Consider the following 24,343-nt stretch of genomic DNA (forward strand, 5'->3'; position numbering starts at 1 on the left):
TTGATTTGATTTCTACTCCTAATTGAGAGATGCTTATCTGTAGTTTCCATTCACACTCAACTCAGCAACTATGGCAACAAAATGTGGACCAACAATACCGTTAGTGAGAGCCATTTTTGCCTCATTTTCATTTAATAAATGTTGTGTTGTGTGACTGTGTTTCAGTTGTACTGGGGAAGAATGTCTGGAGTGTGACATACACCAATCAGAGTATCTGTGCCTTGAAGGGGTGAACAGTGGAGATGACCTGCTCTTTCAGCTATCCCAGAGGTCATAAGGTCACATCAACCTTCTGGTTCACTAAAATTGAGACTGAAGATCTTGGTCAGAACCCAGAGTATGCAGGTCGTCTGGAGTATCATGGAGATAAGAAGAAAGACTGTACCCTGAGAATCACAGACCTGAGAGAGAGAGACTACGTATTGGTTCAGATTATTAACAGATCAGGAATGAGGGACATTTACTGGAAGTCCTGGAGTGACCTTGTCTGTCACAGGTACAGTAAAAGTGTTTTTATGTTCAATTCCAATTAGTTCTGACAATTGTTGTGGTGTGTATGTACAATAGTCTGTATAACATAGGATTTCTTCCATCTTTGTATTAGAGTGATAAGTCACCCCACCTACATCTGGTACAAGAACGGACACAAAGTAAAGGAGGACACTTCCAGCCTGGACTCAGACTCCTTTAGTGATGCAGACAGTTACTCCTGTGCTGTAAAAGGCCATGAGGATCTCCTCTCTCCTGCAGTGTGTAAGTGTGGACTTTTACATACAACATTTGTTTCAGGTTGTCAGACGATCATTATTTAATTTGCTGTGAATGTGACGTCCACTTCTGCTTTAGTTCTGTATGCTTTGCCACGCAGTGTTGAATGGGCTTCAAGATATGTAATCAAATTCATGAAAATGCAGTCAATGGATGAATGTACTTCTACCAAATACCTTTCATTACGTTGTTGAGCCTGTACAACATTGCACTACTTTTTTTGAGCACTGAAGACCCATGAAAAATAACTACTAAAGTTTAAAAACTACAAAGCTGATAGTCACTTCCTGGTTACTTTCACAGCATATGATTTAAACATTGTTGTTTAGTTTTTTTCATTGATACTTGGAGGTGAGGTGCCCTGATTGGTGTCACTCGTTAGTCAGAATGTGTTACAACTGTGGGGTTTTATTTTGTTTGCCTCTTCTTGGGTAAATGTTGTGGAAGCTCATGTCTTTTTGTTCTAGTTGTTGTTGATAGTACATTTTCAATGGACTCCCCCATGAGTGTCTTTCAGAGCCCACTGGTCTCATTTTTGTCTTTGTCAGTGACTCTTTTATTAATTCCCATTTGTGTTTTGGTTACATTTGAGGTTTTCTTGCTGGGGAACGTAACAGCATAAGTGTATACAGTAGATATTGTAATTAGGAATTTTATAAAGGTGTTATATTGTCTTGTATTTCAGATAAGAAGTGTTGGAGTGTGACTTACACCCATCAGAAGATCTGTGCCTTGAAGGGGTCAACAGTGGACATATCCTGCTCTTACACATATCCCAGTTATCATGAGATCAAACAAGCTTTCTGGTTTACTAAATGGTCTGGTGTGGAGGCTGAAGATCTGAGCTCAGTGCCAGGGTATGAGGGTCATATAGAGTACCTTGGGGATAAGGAGAGTGACTGTACCCTGTACCCACCCTGTACCCATTTAAGGGCAGTCATGCAGATACTGCAGTGTTATGTAACAGGGAAAAATATATATAATATTTCACATAAGAGGACATATATAGGAGGAGAATAATGATTTGGTTCCTTTTACTCTAGATGTTGTGATGGAGATGGATCCTACATCTGTGTCAGAGGGGGAGAGAGTCACACTGAGATGTAGAACCAACTGTACACTGGACCCCATCACAGTCTACAGTTGGTATAAGAATGGACAGTCTATACCAAACAGCAACACCTCCTCTCCTGTCTATATCCTGTTCTCAGTCAGCAGTGAGGATACAGGCAGATACTCCTGTTCTGTAGAAGGACATGAGGATCTCCCCTCTGATGAAGAGACTCTCACTGTCACATGTAAGTACATTGAGGGTTTTAATGTCCAGTTTGATATATGACAATGTTGATACTTGAATTTAGAATAGCATGTTTTACACATAAATATATCTATCAATACATATTTTAGTGTGTAACATCCTGTCACTCCCTGACCATAGAGAGCCCTCGGTTCTCTATGGTGTTTAGGTCAGAGCGTGACTAGGTTGGAGTTCTAGTCATTTATTTTCTATGTAGCTGGTTTGTGTGGTTCCCAATTAGAGGCAGCTGGTCATCGTTGCCTCTAATTGGGGATCATATTTAGGAAGCCCTTTATCCCACCTGCTTTGTGGGATGTTGTTTTTGAGTGAGTTCATGTTGCACCTCAGTACTGTCGTCGTTGTTAGTTTCTTGGTTTATTTTAAGTTTCACTAAAAATAAAGATGTAGAACTCCAAACATGCTGCGCCTTGGTCCGTCTCTCCACACGATCGTGACTCTTCCATTTCCCTGAATGTGCATTACTACAATGTCATCATTATTTATTGTGATTCTGTTTCACATTTTCTTTTGCTCTGAATTAATAATTTATTATAATTTATAAATTATTTCAACTAAACACAAATGTTGCTATAAATAAATACAATTTATTTTACACCAGATGGTCCATGGAACACCTCAGTGTCAGTCAGTCCCTCTGGTGAAATAGTGGAGGGCAGTTCAGTGACTCTGACCTGCAGCAGTGATGCCAACCCACCTGTGGACAAATACACCTGGTACAAGAAGAACGTAACCTCACCAAAAGCATCAGGACAGAGTTACAGCATCACTGACATCATCTCTGAGGACAGAGGAGAATATTACTGTGAGGCCCAGAATGGAAGAGGATCTATGAACTCTACAGCTCTGATGATCATTGTAGCAGGTAAAGTTACATCTTCAATACAAAATGATGTTCAATAAGAAATTATGTTTCAAGGTAATATTCTTCTCGTTTGCCTTATTACACTTTGGTTTATAACTATACATGGGCTTCTATATACAAGTATTACATTAATGTCCTGTTTTGCTGTATGTTCGTTTTCACTTCATAATAACATGTTCTCATATCATCTATATTATCTTTTAGGGAAACAGACCTCAGTTCTAACTGCAGCTGTAGGAATCATAGTGGTTGTTCTGGGTGTCATACTGGCTTCATGTCTCTCTGGACTCATGTGGTTCAGGTGAGTGAAAGTGCATATTTTAAAGATTATTTCACTTTATTATCTTCATTACTTCATTAATATATTCATTCACTCATTCACTTACAAAACAGGAAGAAGGTCTCCAAAACCACCTCTGACACAAGACACACGGCAGGCAATGGACAGGTCTGTTGAAACAGATGTAGGATTGTCTTTATTGCTTTGTGGGACATTTCCACTCTTCATGCTGTCTGTCCCCAGGTCTATTTATGTTGTCTGTTCTCTCTCTCCATCAGGGAGACTCTAGTCCAGTGTATGACAACATCTCAGGCATGGCAATGAACCCTACTGCAGCACAGACAGCAGCCACAGATGACCAGGATGATGTTCACTATGCCAGTGATGTTCACTCTCGCTTAAAAAACCAGGAAGTGCCTCTCTACTCCACCGTCCAGCTGCCTCAACCCCAGAAAGAGGATGAGGATGTCCAGTACGCTGCTGTGAATTTCAACCTCCCCAGTGCTGCCACCTGGTGAGCATATTCTGCCGTTACAACAATATAGAGTCTATACTATGTAGAACATGTGACCACACAGACAGCATCAAGACAATTCATATGCTGCTGCTTATTGGAGGAGAGGACAATGATTTCATTAAAATAACCAAACAGTTGACCCCTAGGGACCCCTCATTGCTCCCTGATAACTCCCTCCATCACTATCTGAGGGTTGAAGGAGAAATATTCATATCAAATGACATTTCATTGAACTCTATGGTGAACTCTAGGTGCATACTATGGTGTGACAGTGAACATTTTGAAAAGTTGCAGTTTCAATGTCTAAAAGGTTCCAGTAGTATTCTTCAGGCCAAATGGAATTTCCTGAAACTAAACTCAACAATTTACATCTCAAGACAGTTACTATGACATGTCTATAATGAAGGAGTGATGTGATGTGATGATGGTTTTGAGTAACTGTTCTGCTTGCATTCCAAAATGGCACCCTATTCCCTATTTAGTTCACTACTGGTCGAAAGTAGTGCATGCAAAAAGGGAGTAGGGTGCCATTTGGGACTCAGATTCAGTTTAACGTCTGTTTCTTTCTCCAGGTCCACGGTGGTACAAGCAGCTGAGGAGGATCCCTCTGTTCTCTACAGTACAGTCAACAAACCCAGAACCAAGAAGTCCTGAACACAATAAACCCAGAACCAAGAAGACCTGAACACAACAAACCCAGAACCAAGAAGACCTGAACACAACAAACCCAGAACCAAGTAGACCTGAACACAACAAACCCAGAACCAAGAAGACCTGAACACAACAAACCCAGAACCAAGAAGACATGAACACAACAAGCCCAGAACCAAGAAGACCTGAACACAACAAACCCAGAACCAAGAACTGAAAACAACAAACCCAGAACCAAGAAGTGAAAACAACAAACCCAAAACCAAGAACTGAAAACAACAAACCCAGAACCAAGAAGACCTGACAAACCCAGAACCAAGAACTGAAAACAACAAACCCAGATCCAAGAAGACCTGACAAACCCAGAACCAAGAACTGAAAACAACAAACCCAGAACAAAGACCTGACAAACCAAGAACCAGGAACTGAAAACAACAAACCCAGAACCAAGAAGACCTGAACACAACAAACCCAGAACCAAGAAGAACTGAAAATAACAAACCCAGAACCAAGAACTGAAAACAACAAACCCAGAACCAAGAAGACCTGACAAACCCAGAACCAAGAACTGAAAACAACAAACCCAGAACCAAGAACTGAAAACAACAAACCCAGAACCAAGAAGACCTGACAAACCCAGAACCAAGAACTGAAAACAACAAACCCAGAACCAAGAAGACCTGACAAACCCAGAACCAAGAACTGAAATCAACAAACCCAGAACCAAGAAGACCTGACAAACCCAGAACCAAGAACTGAAAACAACAAACCCAGAAACAAGAAGACCTGACAAACCCAGAACCAAGAACTGAAAACAACAAACCCAGAACCAAGAAGACCTGACAAACCCAGAACCAAGAAGACCTGAACACAACAAACCCAGAACCAAGAAGACCTGACAAACCCAGAACCAAGAACTGAAAACAACAAACCCAGAACCAAGAAGACCTTGTATATCTGGACCCGTATATAATAACTAAGTGGTATAATTAAGCAATAAGGTTCGAGGGGGTGTGGTATATTTGCCTATATACTGTACCACGGCTAAGGACTGTTCTTAAGCACGACACAACGCAGAGTTCCTGTATACAGCCGTTAGCTGTGGTATATTGGCCTATATACTGTACCACGGCTAAGGACTGTTCTTAAGCACGACACAACGCAGAGTTCCTGTATACAGCCTTTAGCTGTGGTATATTGGCCTATATACTGTACCACGGCTAATGACTGTTGTTCTGCACAACGCAGAGTGCCTTGTTACAGCCCTTAGCCGTGGTATATTGACCATATACTACAAGCCCGAGGGCCTTATTGCTATTATAAACTGGTTACCAACATAAATAGAAAGTAAACAAATATGTTGGTGTCATACCAGTGTTCTATTGTCTGATATACTGTATGTGTAAATGAAATGCTTATTCAGCAAATCATCATCCAGGACCTAAACTACCTGGTTTATAATAGTATCTAGTAATATACAGTGCATTCAGAAAGTATTCAGACCCCTTGACTTTTTCCACATTTTGTTATGTTACAGCCTTATTCTAAAATTGAATAGAGTTTTTTTTCCTCTCATCAATCTACACACAATACCCCATAATGACAAAGCAAAAACAGGTATTTAGAAAGGTTTGCAAATTGATTAAAACATTTCTTTACATTTTTTACATTACATTTAAGTCATTTAGCAGACCCTCTTATCCAGAGCGACTTACAAATTGGTGAATTCACCTTCTGACATCAGTGGAACAGCCACTTTACAATAGTGCATCTAAATCATTTAAGGGGGGGGGGGTGGTTGGTTTGTTCTGTATTAATTTTTTACATTTTCAAATGTTATTCAACCCCGAAGTAGACCTGACTCCACCCACTTCTCCACCGAAGTAGACCTGACTCCGCCCACTTCTCCCCCGAAGTAGACATGACTCCGCCCCCCGGAGTAGACCGGACTCCGCCCACTTCTTCCCCGAAGTTGACCTTGTGAGCATCGTAGATTTGCATGTTTCACTCTCTGATCGGATTATCTGAATTCACTAGTTGAGTGTCAATCACAGAAAAAAACAACATTGATGAAAATACATTTTGAGAATATGTGAATCCCTCGTCCGATTCCTTGACCCCTGGCAAAGACATAGAATGTGTATAGGGCAAAGATTTCGCCTGTTCCACTGATATGGATTCAGCTAACAAATATGGAAACTCCAATGTTCACACCAGTCTCATACTTTTAAATCCATGACGGGAAGAGTGAACTTGCACACTTGGTAAAGGGTTGGGAATCGGGACCTCAGTCTCAGGCACCTTATTACCAGTTTGATATTTTGTTATTGATCCAAGTGGATGAGGACATGATTGGGACATACTGTATGAAGAGAGACTGGAGGCTGCAGTAATGTTGAGATGCCAGTAGGGGGAGCTCTAGTCTAGAACACTGGAACCTTCAGGAGCACTTTGATGGAGATGATGAGGAGTGATGGGTCACATCTTGTGAGGAAACACATTAAGAAACCATATAGAACAGTCAACACTTTGTCGTGGATCTGTATTTAAAGAAAATACTATGTTGAAAATGGGTTGCATTTTGCCCCATTAAAAAATGTAGGCCCACTCCTCAAATGAAGAAATGTAAATAGCTGTGCAGTCTTTATCAGTACATCCAGTACATCCCTTTCTGACGTGCTGTTGATGCATGTGATTGTCTTAAATGCCTGACCAGGCTACTTTCACAATGTGTCAGTCACTAAAATCACACTTCTTGTTTCTCTGCACAGCTACGACGGTAAATTGACTCACTGTACAAGACCTCCCCCCTTCACTCTGTAAGTACGGTTGACGAGATCATTAGATATATATATATGTACTGTATCATTTTACTTTTACTTACATTTTTGACACTTTGTGAATATGGAACCTGGACTGTTTTAATGTATCAGGTGGAGTTATTCACCAGCTATAGAGTGAGTTGTTGTTTATGTTTCTAAGCCTGCAGGGTGGGAGATGCAACAATGTCCTTGAGAACAGCAGGAAGTGTGTTGGGGGTCTTTCTCTGGTCTGTAGCAGGTATGTGGTCTGTAGCAGGTATGGTCTCATTCATAATGTTTTAGTAATGTTATTCTGTGTGTTCAGTGACATCGTCTGTTAGGGGCTACACCACTACACCACTCAGAGTATCTGTACCTTGAAGGGGTCAACAGTGGAGCTGACCTGCTCTTACACATATCCCAGTGGCTATACAATCACAACAACCTTCTGGTTCACTAGAAATGATGCTGACATGAAATCTGAAATCATGTGACTGAGTGATGAACCAGACTACACCGGTCATGTGACGTACTGTAGCAACAAGAAGAATGGCCACACCCTGACAATCAGAGATCTGAGAGAGTGTGACTCAGCTATGTGCAAGTTCAGCTTTATAACAGATCAGACCCTAAGGAAATATAGTGGTGATCCTGGAGTAATTCTGTCTGTCACAGTTACATTCAATTATTTTTTACTGTGTCACAATAGTCTCTTTCTACTATTTCCCCTGTACCTTGACACAGCTCTCTCTCCACAGAGTGTCCATCCTGACCCTAACTGTGACACACACACCACTGAAAATGAGGACCAGACACTCTGGCAGTAGGTATGTTATAACATATTCATATATGTGTTTATTTTGTATATAATATTTGTGTTTGTGTGTGAGAGTGGGTGACAGAGAGAGATGAACACAGAAAGTAGAAGTGAGAGAGAATGCTATAGAGCAGTGTGTAAAGTGCTCATACTGTGTTTCCTGTGTCACTGTCTCTCTGAGTGTGAAAATCCCCCACAGTGACACGTTCACATCTCTTCAGAGAGACGCTCAGCACTCCGTATATCAGACCATCCAGGGGAGAGAACCACCACAGAACCTGGACTGATAGAACCACCACAGAACCTGGAGGGAAGAGAACCACCACTGAACCTGGAGGGAAGAGAACCACCACAGAACCTGGAGAGAAGGAGAACTACCACAGAACCTGGAGAGAAGAGAACCACCACAGAACCTGGAGAGAAGAGAACCACCACAGAACCTGGACTAAAGAGAACCACCACAGAACCTGCACTGAAGAGAACCACCACAGAACCTGGACTAAAGAGAACCACCACAGAACCTGCACTGAAGAGAACCACCACAGAACCTGGACTAAAGAGAACCACCACAGAACCTGCACTGAAGAGAACCACCACAGAACCTGGACTAAAGAGAACCACCACAGAACCTGGACAAAAGAGCTATGGCCCCAAACCAAAGCTAGTCCTTACACTCTATTCTCTTGCTAATATATTGTTATAATATAATGAAGGTTCACCCAAGTTACAAAATGACACATTGGTTTCCCTTTTAGCAGTCTATGAACATGGTGACATCAGTCCCTGCTTTGGTTTAGTTTCCCCTGACACTGTTTCCACCTGCTAACGTTTTAGCATTCGTGGCACAAATCCCATTCGTCATGTGACTGATAAGAGGCATTTCTCGCACATCATTTCAAAATCAATCAAAAGTTTTAAAAAATGCGTTGTGAAGGTCAACAAAGTCACTTCTAGATGATTTGAACATGATGAGAGAAATCTTAATATCAGTCCCGTGACTTGAATGGGATTTTTGTAAATGTGGGAGTGTTCGACATAGCAGCTGACTTTATAGGCAAGTCAAGATCTACAAATCACCTTGCATGATGAATAACTACTCAATATTATTTATAGATCATTCAGTCAGTCACAATTTACCCATGATACATCAGTTTTGATGTTCTCGAACACTGCCTGTGTGACTGCTGAAGGAAGCCTTCTCTGCATAAGCTTCTTGGTCCCTGACATAGAGTTGGATAGAAGGTACATCTTGACATCTTTGTCATGATGTCTTCTGTGACAGAATGAGCAGCACCATTGAGGGCTATTTCCATATTAAAGTAGTTAATATCTTCAACTTCCATAAGTTTAATAACAGTCGGTATACCAACTGAAATGGTGTATTCAATGGCTTTAGTCATGCTAAAATGGGCTTTGAAGCAAGTACGCCCTCTATTCAACTCTATTGTCCCTGACTGCTTCAATGTTGTGTCAACCAGACTTCAAACCTCACACTCAGTGTCTATTTATATATACTTCCAGTAAGTTAACTTGCAACACATCTCCCCTTCACTCTGTAAGTATGCTTGACGATATCTTAAAATATGTTTATTTTATAATTTGTTTGTGTCCATGAACTTCTGTATCCTGTTGTGCGCATGGCGATGCTATTGTAATGTATGTTTTGTTTTTCTGTTATTTACAGTATACTCTGTAGATGTATTTCTGCGTAGTAATCTGATACAGTATTGTACATGTGGTTACGCATATAATACTTTAGCATGGTATTTTAAGGACTCTGAAAGCAATAGATTGTTGTGGAGACTTGTTTGAAAATGACCTAAAGTAAGACTGAAAGTAACAGTGATTAGGTGGATGCTTCGTAAGAGCTTTAGGAGTAGTATTAACATGAGACACAGTGATGGTGGGTTGTGTTTAGGAGTAGTATTAACATGAGACACAGTGATGGTGGGTTGTGTTTAGGAGTAGTATTAACATGAGACACAGTGATGGTGGGTTGTGTTTAGGAGTAGTATTAACAAGAGACACAGTGATGGTGGGTTGTGGTTTTGTTGGTTTAAATGCACACACTCAGTATCACTTCCCTGTTCTCCTTTCCTGTCTGTCCTCTGACAGACCTCCCGAGTCATATCAGAAATCTGTATATACACATTAGACTTTACAGAACATGTTCCTCTGTAGCTCAGTTGGTAGAACATGGCACTTGCAACGTTATGGGTTTGGTTCCCAGGACCACCCATTGGTGCTCTAGTCTAGATCACTGAACCTTCAGTACCACTTTGATGCAGCTGATGAGGAGTGATGGTCATGGGTGTTTAAATGGAATGGGTTCTAATTGAATAACATCATGGAACTTTGACCTGTATATACAGAACTCAGAAGGGCAGGGTAGGTCATTAAAATGTTAACGTTATAAATAGTTTAGTCAACACATTGTTTACATGGTTCTGTATGTAGTATAAAAGACCACAGTGAAAATTGACACATTTGTTTAATAAAATAAATATATGCCCAGACTTGTTTTACACAATTTCTTTTACACAATTTCTTTTCTTTTACACAATTTCTGTTCTATTACAGTAACAGCCCTTTTATGGCGTGTTGGTCTGGTTGTCGTGGATGTTAATGTATTTAATAAACAGGAAGGACAGTTCTGCATCCACTACTTGTGTTCTGACTGCTTTTATAATGTTTCAACACTTCAGGTTTTCACTCACTACCAGACAGTTGACTGACTGTACAAGACCTCTCCTCTTCACTTCACTCTGTAAGTACACTTGACAATATCTTGAAATATAGTTTTAGTTTTGACGTTTTTAGCCAAACATCACATGACTTCCTGTATCGTTGTACTTGTTGGTTTATATTGAACTGTGTTTTGGTTGTTACATCAGGGCCTGTATTCATAAAGTGTCTCAGACGGTCCATATAATTATGATCTAAAAGGCTAAACTGATCCCAGATCAGCTCTCCTACTCTGATACACATTGTGAATACTGACCCTGGACTGTGGTTTCATGTGTTTAGTTTAGTTCAGTTTATTCATTTACATGTTTAAAACATGATCAGTAGAGTATACCAGTAATACCCAGATCTCCATTCAATAGGGTCATGTTCACTGTCATAGTATAACAGGGACAATGATAACTGTGTGTGTGTGTGTGTGTGTGTGTGTGTGTGTGTGTGTGTGTGTGTGTGTGTGTGCGTGTGTGTGTGTGTGTGTACGTGTGAGTGTGTGAGAGTGTATGAGTGTGAGTGTGTGAGTGTGTGTGTGTGTGTGTACGTGTGTGTGTGTGTACGTGTGTGTGTGTGTGTGTACGTGTGTGCGTGTGTGTGTGTGTACGTGTGTGTGTGTGTGTGTGTACGTTGGACATGTGGTTTCACATAAAGACTTGTGCATGCTATTTTAAGTGCTCTCAGATCAACAGATTGTTTTGGAGACATTTTGAAAATGGCCTAAAGTAAGAGTTTTGAGTGATTGAATGAATGCTTCGTAAGAGCTTTAGGAGTAGTATAGACACAGTTGTGGTGGACTGTGTTTAGGAGTAGTATTAACATGAGACACAGTGATGGTGGGTTGTGTTTAGGAGTAGTATTAACAAGATACACAATGATGGTGGCTTGTGTTTAGGAGTAGTATTAACATGAGACAGTGATGGTGGGTTGTGTTTAGGAGTAGTATTAACATGAGACACAGTGATGGTGGGTTGTGTTTAGGAGTAGTATTAACATGAGACACAGTGATGGTGGGTTGTGTTTAGGAGTAGGTTTAACATGAGACAGTGATGGTGGGTTGAGTTTAGGAGTAGTATTAACATGAGACAGTGATGGTGGGTTGTGTATAGGAGTAGTATTAACATGAGAAACAGTGATGGTGGGTTGTATTTAAGAGTAGTATTAACATGAGACACAGTGATGGTGGGTTGTGTTTAGGAGTAGGTTTAACATGAGACAGTGATGGTGGGTTGTGTATAGGAGTTGTATTAACATGAGACACAGTGATGGTGGGTTGAAATACTGACTAAACGGGTCCTTTCCAACAATGCAGATTTAAAGATAAAATACAGTGTATTCAGAAAGTATTCAGACCCCTAAACTTTTCCCACATGTTACGTTACAGCCTTATTCTAAAATGGATTCAATTGTTTTTTCCCCCTCATCAATCTAAACACAATTCTCCATAATAATAAATACAAAAACAGTTTTTTATACATTTTTGTAAAAACATGTAAACTGAAATATCACATTTCCATAAGAATTAAGACCTTTTACTCAGTACTTTGTTAAAGCACCTTGGCAGCAACTACAGCTCGAGTCATCTTAGGTATGATGCAACAAGCTTGGCAAACTTGTATTTGGTGAGTTTCTGTCATCTTCTCTGCAGATCCTCTCAAGCTCTGTCAGGTTGGATGGGGAGCATCGCTGCACAGCTACTTTCAGGTCTCTCCAGAGATGTTCGATTGGGTTTGTCCTGCCTCTGGCTGGGCCACTGAAGGACATTCAGAGACTTGTCCCGAAGCCACTCCTGCGTTGTCTTGGCTGTGTGCTTAGGGTTGTTGTCCTGTTGGGAGGTCCTGAGTGCTCTGGAACAGGTTTTCATCAAGGATCTCTCTCTACTTTTCTCATCGTTCCCTCAATCCTGCCTAGTCATCCAGTCCCTGCAGCTGAAAAACATCCCCACACCATTATGCTGCCACCACCATGCTTCATCGTAGGGATGTGCCAGGTAACCTCCAGACGTGACACTTGGCTATTGAGGCCAAAGACTTCCATCTTGGTTTCATCAGAACAGAGAGTCTCATTAAGGTGCCTTTTGGCAAATTTCAAGCTGGCTGTCATCTGGCTTCCATCTGGCCACTCTACAATAAAGGCCTGATTGGTGGAGTGCTGCAGAGATGGTTATCCATCTGGAAGGTTCTCCCATCTCCATAGAGGAACACTGGAGCTCTGTCAGGTAGACCATAGAGTTCTTGGTCACCTACCTGACCAAGGCATGTCTCCTCCGATTGCTCCGTTCTTCCATTTAAGAATGATGGAGGCCACTGTGTTCTTGGGAACCTTCAATGCTGCAGACATGTTTTGTACCCTTCCCCAAATCTTTGCCTTGACCCAATCCTGTCTCGGAGCTGTACAGACAATTCCTTCATCGTCATGGCTTGGTTTTTTCTCTGACATGAATAGTCAACTGTGGGACCTTATATAGACAGGAATTTACCACAGGTGGACTCCAATCACATTTTAAGGACGATCAATGGAAACATGATACACCTGAGCTAAATTTCGAATCTCATAACAAAGGTTATGAATACTTGTGTAAAAAAAACAGTTTTTGCTTTGTCTTTATGGTGTATTCTGTGTAGAATGATGAGGGAAATTGTTCTTTATTCCATTTTAGAATAAGGCTGGAACGTAACAAAATGTCGAAATAGGTAAAGGGGTCTGAATACTTACACTGTATAAATGTTTTGAGGGAAATAGTGACACAAGGAATAAATACAGAGTGATTAACGAATATCAACAACGAGTAAAAATAACATCTGTTCCACAGTACAGAGTCGATGTGCAGGGCTACGAGGTAATGAGGTGTTTGTGTACATACATATAAAGGAAAGGGGGATACCTAGTCAGTTGCACAACTGAATGCATTCAACTGAAATGTGTCTTCTACATTTAATTCAACCCCTCTGAATCAGAGAGGGGCGTGGGGCTGTACAAATGGACGTAATCGTCGCCCGGGAGCAGTTGTTGTTGTGGGTTAACTGCCTTGCTCAAGGGCAGAACTGCAGAATTTACTGCTTTTGCCAGTTCAGGAAGTCAAAACAGCAACCTTTACTGGCCCAACGCTCTTAACCGCTAGGCTACCTGCTGTCCCATAGGGAGGGGTAAAGTGACTAGGCATCAGGATAGTGAGCATAGAAGTAATTTACTGTAGCTCGTCTGGTGGACTTGTGTCACTGGGCAGCTCGCGGCTGGATTCCCCTTTGTAATCCATGATAGTTTGCAAGCCCAGCCACATGCTTCTCTCTTCAGAGCCAGCAGAGTAGGATTCAGCCTTCGTCCTGTATTGACGCGTTTCCGGTTTGATTGCTCATCAGAGGTCATAGCAGTATTTCTTTAACAGTCCGGATTAGTGTCCCGTTCCTTGAAAGTGGAAGCTCTAGCCTTTAGCTCTGTGCAGATGTTGCCTGTAATCCGTGGCTTCTGGTTGGTACATCTGTAGGTCACTGTGGTGACAATGTCGGAGATAAACTTATTAATGAAGTGGTGAATGACGTGATCAATTCCTCCATGTTATTGGATGAATCCCGGAACATATTCCAGTCTGTGCTAGTGAAACAGTCCTGTAGCTGAGCATCCACCTGATCGGATCACTTCTGTATTGAGCGTGTCTCTGGTACATCCTGTTTGCTTTTGCTTGTAGGCAGGAAGCAGGAGGATAAAGATATGGTCTGATTTGCCAAAGGGAGGGCTTTTTATGCATGTGTAGAGTATAGGTGAACTTCAGTTTTGCTGCCCCTAGTTGCACAGGTGAGGTTCAAAAAGGAGGAGCACAGGTGAGGTTGAAAAAGGAGTACCCTTTTTGGTTCTAGGTAGAATTATTTTTGGTTCCAGGTAGAACCTTTTTGTGTTCCATGTAGAACCCTCTGTGGAAAGTGTTCTACATGGAATCCAAAAATGTTCTACCTGGAAAGATAAAGGGTTCTTCAAAGTGTTATCCTATGGGGAGAGCCAAATAACCCTCTAAGGTTCTAAATAGCACCATTTGTTTTCTAAGAGTGTAGACAAATCAACAAGATGTATATCCATGTCCTCGTTCTGCCACGACTCTGAGAAACATATATTACAGTTATTCAGGTCCTGTTGACAGGATAGTCTCGAGCTCTTCCAGTTTGTCGGTCTATTTGGGGGTCTATTTGATGACCGACGTAATCTCGTCAGGATGCCTGCTCTCTTGACTCTCTGTTGCCGGGGATCAGGGTCTGGTCCGGAGTAAGCAGAATGTCCAAAGTTGCAGACCCGTTGAAGTAGAAATGTTCATCCAAATCAAGTTTAGTGATCACTGTGCTGATGTTTAGAAGTTGTTTCGGCCATAGGAAATGATGGCAGAGACATTAAGAACTAACATTAAGAACTAAAAAAGTTAAGACGAGCATAAAAAACACAAAATAGTCCACTGCTGCACCATCTCCTTCTATCACCAGCCTCATCTGCTGTACATAAGGGCCAACAGTGTAACAGAATATGATAGCTAATACTACTATAGACATCAGTGTTTGTGTGCTTAAATGCGACTTGGTCAAGTACTAGCCAGTGTTGTGTTTCATTAGTTTATTATGTTGTTATTGACCCAACATTATTGAGGACATTATTATTAGGTACCAGTACTAAACACAATGGCCAACAGTGGGTGTGTCCCAAATGGCACCCTATTCCCTAAACAGTGTACTACTTTTAACCAGGGCACATAGGGTGCCATTTGGGACACATCCAGTGTAACAGAATATCACCGTGGCATTATATTACTGCCCAAATGTATAAGGACATCGTTTGAAGAGAGGAGGCTGCAGTAATGTTGAGATGCCAGTAGGAGGAGCTCTTGTCTAGAACACTGGAACCTTCAGTAGCACTATGATGCAGCTGATGAGGGGTGATGGGATTTAGTCACATTTTGCCTGTTTTAAAAATGTAGGTCCACTGCTCAACATAAGACATATATTTCAATTTACACTGAAATGCTACCTATTCACAAGAGACCCCACCATACATAGAATAATGCAGTCCTAAACCACAGTCAAAGTATAGCCGTGTGTGTGTGTGTGTGTGTGTGTGTGTGTGTGTGTGTGTGTGTGTGTGTGTGTGTGTGTGTGTGTGTGTGTGTGTGTGTGTGTGTGTGTGTGTGCGTGCATGCGTGCGTGCGTGCGTGAGTGTGTGTGTGTGTGTGGTTTTGCTATCCTTGTGTGGACCAGAAGTCCTGACAAGGACTGTAAAACAAAGTTGGACAAGTGGGTGCATTTCACAGGTCCCCACAAGTAACAAGGCTATTTTTGGTTGAGATTAGGAATAAGAGTTAGGTTTATTGGTTAAGATTAGGGTTAGTGGTTCGGTAAAACATATTACTGTCCTGGACTGTTTTGGTCCAGGACAGAAACACAACATTTTGTCTGTGATTGTCATTAGTTTACTCCAATTAGAGGAGGGGTTGTCAGGATTTGGCCAGGGTTGTTCCGGTTTTTGGTCACTAGATGCCCCCATTGTGCTTTTTGACCTTTTGCTTTCCCTTGATCCCCATTATTATTTGCACCTGTGCCTCGTTTCCCTTGATTGTATTTAAACCCTTAGTTTCCCTCAGTTCTTTGCTCTGTGTTTGTATGTTAGCACCCAGCCCTAGTATTCTGTGAACTCTTGTTGATCCCGGTGGACGGTCTTGTGGAATTCTGTTTTTTGTTCTTGTTTATTTATTTTTGAGTATCTTTTGAGGCTCTTTATGCTATACCTACCACCTTGTGGATTTACCTTTTTGTCTTGGAGGATTACCTTGTGGATTACCTTGTTCTTGTGGAATTCCTTTTGAGGTTGTGGAGTTACATGTTTTCCTGAAGGACTTCACTTTTTACTTTATTAAATACACCGTCTCAAGTACTGCTGTGTCTGCCTCATCTTCTGGGTTCTGGCGACTATTCGTGGCTCAGTTGGTTAAGTGACTGTTTCTCACTCCGGAGACCCGGGTTCGTAACCGGGTCCTGACAGAAACACAGAGCCAAAAATGAACCCAGAGGCAGCCAGTTCCCAGGACCTTGTTGCCATGCTGTCCCACCACCAGGAGACTGTCCAACGCCACGAAGCCGCCCTGGTTCAGCAAGAGGCCTTAATGGCTAGACATTCTCATCTTCTGTCGGAGATGCTGACTTCCATAAAGCAGATATCTGATCGACTTACCCCGGCAACAGTTCCCGTCCCAGTACCTCAGATTTACGTACCCATGGCAGTTAACCCCCTGGCTGAACCTTGTCTTCCACCTCCCCAACAGTTCTCAGGTGATCCAAGTGCTTGTAAAGGGTTTCTCACCCAATGTTCTCTCTCCTTCGAGCTGCAACCCTCGTCTTTTCCCACCGACTTGTCTAAGATCGCATATATCATCACCCTGCTGTCGGAAAAAGCCCTGGCCTGGGCTACTGCTGTGTGGGATGCCCATAGTTCCTGCTGTGCCAGCTACTCTGCCTTTGCTGAGGAATTCAAACGAGTGTTTCAAGGCCTAAGCAGTGGTCCTGACTCAGCCAAACAGCTCCTGACTCTCCACCAAGGTCGGCGCAGCGTGACGGACTATGCCATCCAGTTCCGCACGGTGGCAGCAGCGAGTGGCTGGAACAACGAGGCGCTCACGGTGTGCTTTCTGAAAGGCCTTTCCGACACTATCCAAGATGAACTGGCCACTCGGGAACCACCGGACAATCTCGAGTCCCTGATCAATTTGGCCTCACGCATTGACCAGCGTCTGAGAGAGAGAGAGAGAGAACTCAACCGTAGACCTCTAGCTCCTATCAGTCCCAGCTCCGAGTCCCCACCTTTATCCTCGCTGGCTCCACCGGAACCCATGCAGATTGGACGCATCTCCCAGGCTGAGAGAGACCGCCGGATGAGGGAGCGACGCTGTCTATATTGCAGCAAACCGGGCCATTTCCGTTCCACGTGTCCCGGGCTCCAGGGAAACGCTCTGTCCCGTACAGACTGGGGGGAACTGTAATGGGAAACATAACCTCCTCCCATCCGTCCAACTCCCGTCTGCTCATTCCAGTCACCCTTTGCTGGGACAACCACAAGCTTCACCTTCAAGCCTTGGTAGACTCTGGAGCCGCAGGTAACTTCATGGATGGTGTCTGGGCGAAGGAGAATGGCGTTCCCTCTGAACCTCTAAGTGACCCCATGAGGGTTACTACATTGGATGGAAGCCCTTTGGGATCTGGACTTGTCACTCATGTCACTACCTCCTTGCGACTTTCAGTTTCACAACACCAGGAATTGATGAACTTTCATTTGATCTCCTGTTCCGAGTTCCCTCTCGTCCTTGGATACCCCTGGCTTCACAGCCATAACCCTCACATCGACTGGTCTGTGGGCACTATCAAGCAGTGGGGTCCTACGTGCCAAGCTACTTGTATTTTCCCGAATTCCCCGAGTTCTACTCCCGAGTCTTTAGAATCCATCGACCTGACCCGAGTTCCCGAGTGTTACCATGACCTCAAACTGGTGTTTAGCAAACAGAGGGCCACCATGCTACCACCCCATAGACCTTACGATTGCCCCATCGACCTGTTTCCGGGCACTTGCCCCCCCAGGGGTCGGATCTTTTCCCTATCTCAACCCGAACGAGCTGCTATGGATACCTACATCAAGGACGCTCTGGAAGCAGGCCTCATGCATCCATCCACCTCCCCGGCGGGAGCAGGGTTTTTCTTTGTGGCCAAGAAAGACGGTGGATTACGTCCTTGCATCGACTACCGGGGACTCAATGCCATAACCGTCCGTAACCGTTACCCGCTACCCCTTATGGCCACAGCCTTCGAGCTGCTCCAGGAAGCAGTTGTTTTCACTAAGCTTGACCTGCGGAACGCATACCATCTTGTGCGGATCAGACCTGGTGACGAGTGGAAGACCGCTTTCAACACGCCTACTGGTCACTATGAATACTTGGTGATGCCCTTCGGCCTGACCAACGCCCCAGCGGTGTTCCAAGCGCTCATAAACGATGTGCTTAGGGATATGCTTAACATATTTGTGTTCGTTTACTTGGATGACATCCTCATCTTTTCGAGCTCCCTTCAAGAACACACAAAGCATGTCAGACAAGTACTCAAACGCCTCCTAGACAGCCATCTGTACGTTAAGCCGGAAAAATGTGAATTCCATTCATCCCGAGTACAATTCCTGGGATTTGTAGTGGAACCCGGTCGAGTCCAAATGGACCCCAGGAAGGTAGGGGCGGTAGCGGATTGGCCCACTCCCAAATCCATTAAGTGAGTTCAGCGTTTCCTGGGCTTCACAAACTTTTACCGCAAGTTCATCAAGAACTTCAGCTTGGTGGCAGCCCCTCTCTCAGCTTTAACCAAGGGTGGAAATGCAAGGTTTTTGTGGGGAAGAGAAGCTGAGACGGCCTTCCAAGGACTCAAGCAGCGCGTCCTCTCTGCTCCCATCCTGATACTACCGACTACGGATGAACCGTTTGTGGTGGAGGTAGACGCATCAGAGGTTGGTGTTGGAGCTGTCCTGTCTCAGAGGGGTGAAGACAAGAAGCTTCATCCGTGCGCTTTCTTCTCACACCGGCTTACCCCGGCTGAGAGGAACTACGATGTGGGGATCGTGAACTCCTAGCGGTTAAGATGGCATTGAAGGAATGGAGACACTGGCTCGAGGGGGCTTCTCACCCGTTTCAAGTGCTTACGGACCACAAAAATCTGGAGTATATCCAGCAGGCGAAGCGATTGAACTCTAGACAAGCTAGATGGTCTCTCTTCTTCAGTCGATTCCAGTTTATCCTCACCTATCGGCCCGGGTCGAAGAATCTCAAACCGGATGCCCTGTCCCGAGTCTACGCTCCTGCCATTCGAGATGACACGGACATGCCTGTCCTTCCTGCTGCTAAGATCGTCGCTCCGATCTCGTGGCAAGTTGAGGATACCGTTAGACGAGCTCAAGCTATCGAACCGGACCCGAAAGGAGGTCCTGCCAATCGGTTGTTTGTCCCCAAGGCAGTGAGGACTCAGGTCCTTCTGTGGGGGCACTCCTCTCGCCTCACCTGTCACCCGGGCGTAGGTCGCACCTTGGAGTTCGTCCAGCGTAAGTTCTGGTGGCCTACCATAAGAGAAGACGTTGCCACTTTCGTCAATGCCTGCCCCGTGTGCTGCCAGGGCAAATCTTCTCACCTCCGCCCTCAAGGACTCCTTCACCCTTTACCTGTTCCCCACAGACCCTGGTCCCATATCTCATTGGACTTTATTACTGGCCTTCCTCCATCCCATGGCAATACTACTATCCTAGTCATAATCGACAGGTTTTCAAAGGCGGCCAGGTTCGTCCCTCTGACTAAGTTACCTTCTGCCAAGGAAACGGCTGAGTTGGTAATTAATCATGTGTTTCGAGTCTTCGGCATTCCTCAAGATATGGTTTCTGACAGAGGTCCCCAGTTCGCCTCAAGGTTTTGGAAGGCCTTCTGCCAACTCATGGGGGCTTCTGCCAGTCTATCTTCAGGGTACCATCCGGAGTCCAACGGCCAAACAGAGAGGATGAATCAAGAGCTGGAAACCACCCTCCGATGTATGACTCGTAACAACCCGTCCACATGGTCGTCCTTTATTGTTTGGGCCGAATACGCGCACAACACCTTGCGCTCCTCCCTCCACTGGTATGTCCCCGCACGAGTGTCAGTTTGGCTATGCCCCTCCATTGTTCCCGGACCAGGAGGCAGAAGTCAGAGTGCCTTCAGCCTTGAAGTTCGTCAGACGCTGTCGGCTTATGTGGAGGAAGACCCGTCTTAATCTTATGCGTTCCTCACAGAGGTACCAACAACAAGCCAACAGACGTCGCCGTCCCGGGCCTACCCTGCGCCCCGGCCAGAGAGTCTGGCTCTCCACAAGAGACTTACCACTACGGGTGGAGTCTCGCAAGCTGTCCCAAAGATACATCGGTCCCTTTAAGGTTGCCAGGAGAGTTAACCCAGTTTCTTATCGCCTACACTTACCCAGATCCCTTAAGATTAATCCCACGTTTCACATTTCCTTATTAAAACCTGTTGTTTTTTCTCCCCTTGTCCCGGCAGACAGACCTCCCCCTCCGCCTCGTGTCATTGGAGGCCAGCCGGCTTATACCGTCCATCGGATACTGGATTCCCGCCGGGTGCAGCGGTCCTGGCAGTATCTGGTGGACTGGGAAGGCTACGGTCCCGAGGAGCGCTCCTGGGTTCCTGCCAAAGACATACTGGACCCTGACCTCATTCGTCAGTTCAGGGCCCTCCACCCCGAGAGAGCTGGTAGGAACGTCAGGAGCCGTTCCTAGGGGGGGAATTCTGTCAGGATTTGGCCAGGGTTGTTCCGGTTTTTGGTCACTAGATGCCCCCATTGTGCTTTTTGACCTTTTGCTTTCCCTTGATCCCCATTATTATTTGCACCTGTGCCTCGTTTCCCCTGATTGTATTTAAACGCTAGGTTTCCCTCAGTTCTTTGCTCTATGTATGTATGTTAGCACCCAGCCCTAGTATTCTGTGAACTCTTGTTGATCCCGGTGGACGCTCTTGTGGAATTCTGTTTTTTGTTCTTGTTTATTTATTTTTGAGTATCTTTTGAGGCTCTTTATGCTATACCTACCACCTTGTGGATTTACCTTTTTGTCTTGGAGGATTACCTTGTGGATTACCTTGTTCTTGTGGAATTCCTTTTGAGGTTGTGGAGTTACATGTTTTCCTGAAGGACTTCACTTTTTACTTTATTAAATACACCATCTCAAGTACTGCTGTGTCTGCCTCATCTTCTGGGTTCTGCCGACTATTCGTGGCTCAGTTGGTTAAGTGACTGTTTCTCACTCCGGAGACCCGGGATCGTAACCGGGTCCTGACAGGGGTGTCACGCCTTGGTCTTAGTATTTTGTGTTTTAGTTAATTAGTTGGTCAGGCCAGGGTGTGACATGGGTTTATGTTATTGTGTTGTCGTATTTGCGTTTTTGTAGGCATTGGGATTGTGGTTGATTAGGGGTGTGTTTAGTTTAGGTTTGGCTGCCTGAGGCGGTTCTCAATCAGAGTCAGGTGATTCTTGTTGTCTCTGATGGGGAACCGTATTTAGGTAGCCTGGGTTTCACTGTGTACTTCGTGGGTGATTGTTCCCGTCTCTGTGTAGTTTCACCAGATAGGCTGTACTTAGGTTTCACGTTCCGTTTTGTATTTGTCTCAGTATTTTAATGTAATCGTCATTTGTTTCATTAAGATACATGAGTAACCAACACGCTGCATTTCGGTCCGACTCTCTTTCGACAAACGAAGAACGCCGTTACAAGGGGAGGTAGGCTTAGGGGAAAATAATTAAGATTCAGATTGTTTAATAGTCACATGCACAGGTTTGCAGGTGCAATTGCAGGGTACAGTGATAATCTTAGGCTTGGAGCTCCAATATGCAGGACTAGTGAAATAAAATGTTGAAAAATAGTAATGAAAACAATAGAAGTAGAACTAGCACTATATAGATAATAACTCTGGCAGTGATGAATAATGACCATTGGGGTGGAGGAAGAGTAAAGACTGTAGAGGGGGTGGGGTGGAATGACCATAGGGGGAGCAGCAGCATGATCACTGGGTGGAAAATATATTTACAAAAAATATATAAAAACTTAACATGTCTAAATATTTCTATTAAGATAACAAGAATCAACAACTGAGACATAAACTGAACTGACCAAGTTCCACAGACATGTGACTAACAGAAAGGGAATAATGTGTCCCTGAACAAACGGGGGTCAAAATCAAAAGTAACAGTCAGTATCTGGTGTGGCCACCAGCTGCATTAAGTACTGCAGTGCATCTCCTCCACATGGACTGCACCAGATTGGCCAGATGATGCTGTAAGATGTTACCTCTCTCTTTCACCAAGGCACCTGCAAGTTCCCAGACATTTCTGGGTGGAATGGCCCTAGCCCTCACCCTCCAAACCAACAGGTCCCCGACGTGCTCATTGGCATTGGGATCCGGGCTCTTCGCTGGCCATGGCAGAACACTGACATTCCTGTCTTGCAGTAAATCACACAAAAAAAGAGCAGTATGGCTGGTGGCATAGTCATGCTTGAGGGTCATATCAGGACGAGCCTGCAGGAAAGGTACCACATGAGGGAGGAGGATGTCTTCCCTGAAACGCACAGCGTTGAGATTGCCTGCAATGACAACAAGCTCAGTCCAATGATGCTGTGACATACCTCCCCAGACCATGACGGACCCTCCACCTCCAAATCGATTCCGCTCCAGAGTACAGGCCTCGGTGTAACGCTCATTCCTTTGACGATGAACGCGAATGCGACCATCAACCCTGTTGATACAAAACCGCTACTCGTCAGTGAAGAGCTCTTTTTGCCAGTCCTGTTTGGTCCAGCGACGGTGGGTTTGTGCCCATAGGCGACGTTGTTGCTGGTGATGGCTGGTGAGGACCTGCCTTACAACAGGCCTACAAGCCCTCAGTCCAGCCTCTCTCAGCCTCTTGCGGACAGTCTGAGCACTGATGGAGTGATTGTTCATTCCTGGTGTTACTCGGGCAGTTGTTGTTGCCATCCTTTACCTGTCCTGCAGGTGTGATGTTCGGTTGTACCAATCCTGTGCAGGTGTTGTTACACATGGTCTGCCGCTGCGAGGATGATCAGCTGTCCATCCTGTCTTCCTGTAGCGTTGTCTTAGGCGTCTCACAGTACGGACATTGCAATTCATTGCCCTGGCTACATCTGCAGTCCTCATGCCTCCTTGCAGCATGCCTAAGGCAAGTTCACGAGGATGAGCAGGGACCCTGGGCATCTTTCTTTTGGTGTTTTTCAGAGTCAGTAGAAATGCCTCTTTCGTGTCCTAAGTTTTCATAACTGTGACTTTAATTGCCGATAGTATGTAAGATGTTAGTGTCTTAACGACCGTTCCGCAGGTGCATGTTGATTAATTGTTTATGGTTCATTGAACACGCATAGGAAACAATGAAGATCTGTGAAGTTATTTGCATTTTTACAAACTATCTTTCAAAGACAGGGTCCTGAAAAAGGGACTTTTCTTTTTTGCTGAGTTTATATGACATATATGATGTATACTGTATATATATTAAATATAATGTATATATATATTTATATTTGATATATATTGTATATATTTACAAAAATTATAAATAGGGAATTGGAAAGATTCAGACAATTACATTGATTGAAGCCACAATCTATCTGCAATATTGAAGATGAGCTACCAACCTTAAAAATAAGTGTGTGTGTGTGTCACTTGCTGTTTATCCTCACAGCTTGGTGATAACAGTTATCATTCAACCTGGTGGTCAGTCTTTAGGCTGCTGTACAGCTTGGTGATAGCAGCTATCATTCAACCTGGTGGTCAGTCTTTATGCTGCTGTACAGCTTGGTGATAGCAGCTATCATTCAACCTGGTGGTCAGTCTTTAGGCTGCTGTACAGCTTGGTGATAGCAGCTATCATTCAACCTGGTGGTCAGTCTTTAGGCTGCTGTACAGCTTGGTGATAGCAGCTATCATTCAACCTGGTGGTCAGTCTTTAGGCTGCTGTACAGCTTGGTGATAGCAGCTATCATTCAACCTGGTGGTCA

At 44.0% G+C, this 24,343-nt stretch overlaps 2 protein-coding genes across 15 annotated transcripts in view; both read left to right on the forward strand.

Moving 5' to 3' along the window:
- The first annotated feature begins 61 nt into the window (after window positions 1-61).
- On the forward strand, window positions 62-6,324 carry LOC135533099 (B-cell receptor CD22-like). Its single transcript, XM_064960502.1, has 9 exons — window positions 62-496; window positions 605-753; window positions 1,454-1,625; window positions 1,812-2,066; window positions 2,685-2,948; window positions 3,153-3,249; window positions 3,342-3,396; window positions 3,507-3,742; window positions 4,318-6,324. The coding sequence occupies exons 4-9, from the start codon at window positions 1,820-1,822 to the stop codon at window positions 4,397-4,399; spliced, it is 981 nt and encodes a 326-aa protein (XP_064816574.1). The 5' UTR covers window positions 62-496; window positions 605-753; window positions 1,454-1,625; window positions 1,812-1,819; the 3' UTR covers window positions 4,400-6,324.
- An 11-nt stretch (window positions 6,325-6,335) lies between these two features.
- Window positions 6,336-24,343, forward strand: part of LOC135533097 (B-cell receptor CD22-like) — a 40,073-nt gene continuing 22,065 nt past the window's right edge. For 5 of the 14 annotated variants that reach the window (XR_010454448.1, XM_064960488.1, XM_064960501.1 and 2 more), the window contains exons 1-5: window positions 6,407-7,215; window positions 7,379-7,456; window positions 7,956-8,024; window positions 8,196-10,402; window positions 10,720-10,781. The gene's annotated coding sequence lies outside the window, so the exon portion shown is untranslated. Of the gene's footprint in view, window positions 6,377-6,406; window positions 7,216-7,378; window positions 7,475-7,955; window positions 8,025-8,195; window positions 10,403-10,719; window positions 10,782-24,343 lie in introns of those variants that run through there. The other 9 variants (XM_064960491.1, XM_064960492.1, XM_064960493.1 and 6 more) reach the window with 9 other exon arrangements.

This window comes from Oncorhynchus masou, unplaced genomic scaffold (assembly GCF_036934945.1).
Source record: "Oncorhynchus masou masou isolate Uvic2021 unplaced genomic scaffold, UVic_Omas_1.1 unplaced_scaffold_2215, whole genome shotgun sequence".
In the NCBI taxonomy this organism is placed as follows: domain Eukaryota; kingdom Metazoa; phylum Chordata; class Actinopteri; order Salmoniformes; family Salmonidae; genus Oncorhynchus; species Oncorhynchus masou.

What these genes read in the sequence shown, in the direction of transcription:
- LOC135533099 (XM_064960502.1), top strand. Translation starts at nt 1,820, where the DNA reads ATGGAGATGGATCCTACATCTGTGTCAGAGGGGGAGAGAGTCACACTG. An exon ending in TCTGATGATCATTGTAGCAG is followed by an intron (nt 2,949 to 3,152) that starts GTAAAGTTACAT and finishes ATTATCTTTTAG; the next exon opens with GGAAACAGACCTCAGTTCTA. An exon ending in ACACGGCAGGCAATGGACAG is followed by an intron (nt 3,397 to 3,506) that starts GTCTGTTGAAAC and finishes TCTCTCCATCAG; the next exon opens with GGAGACTCTAGTCCAGTGTA.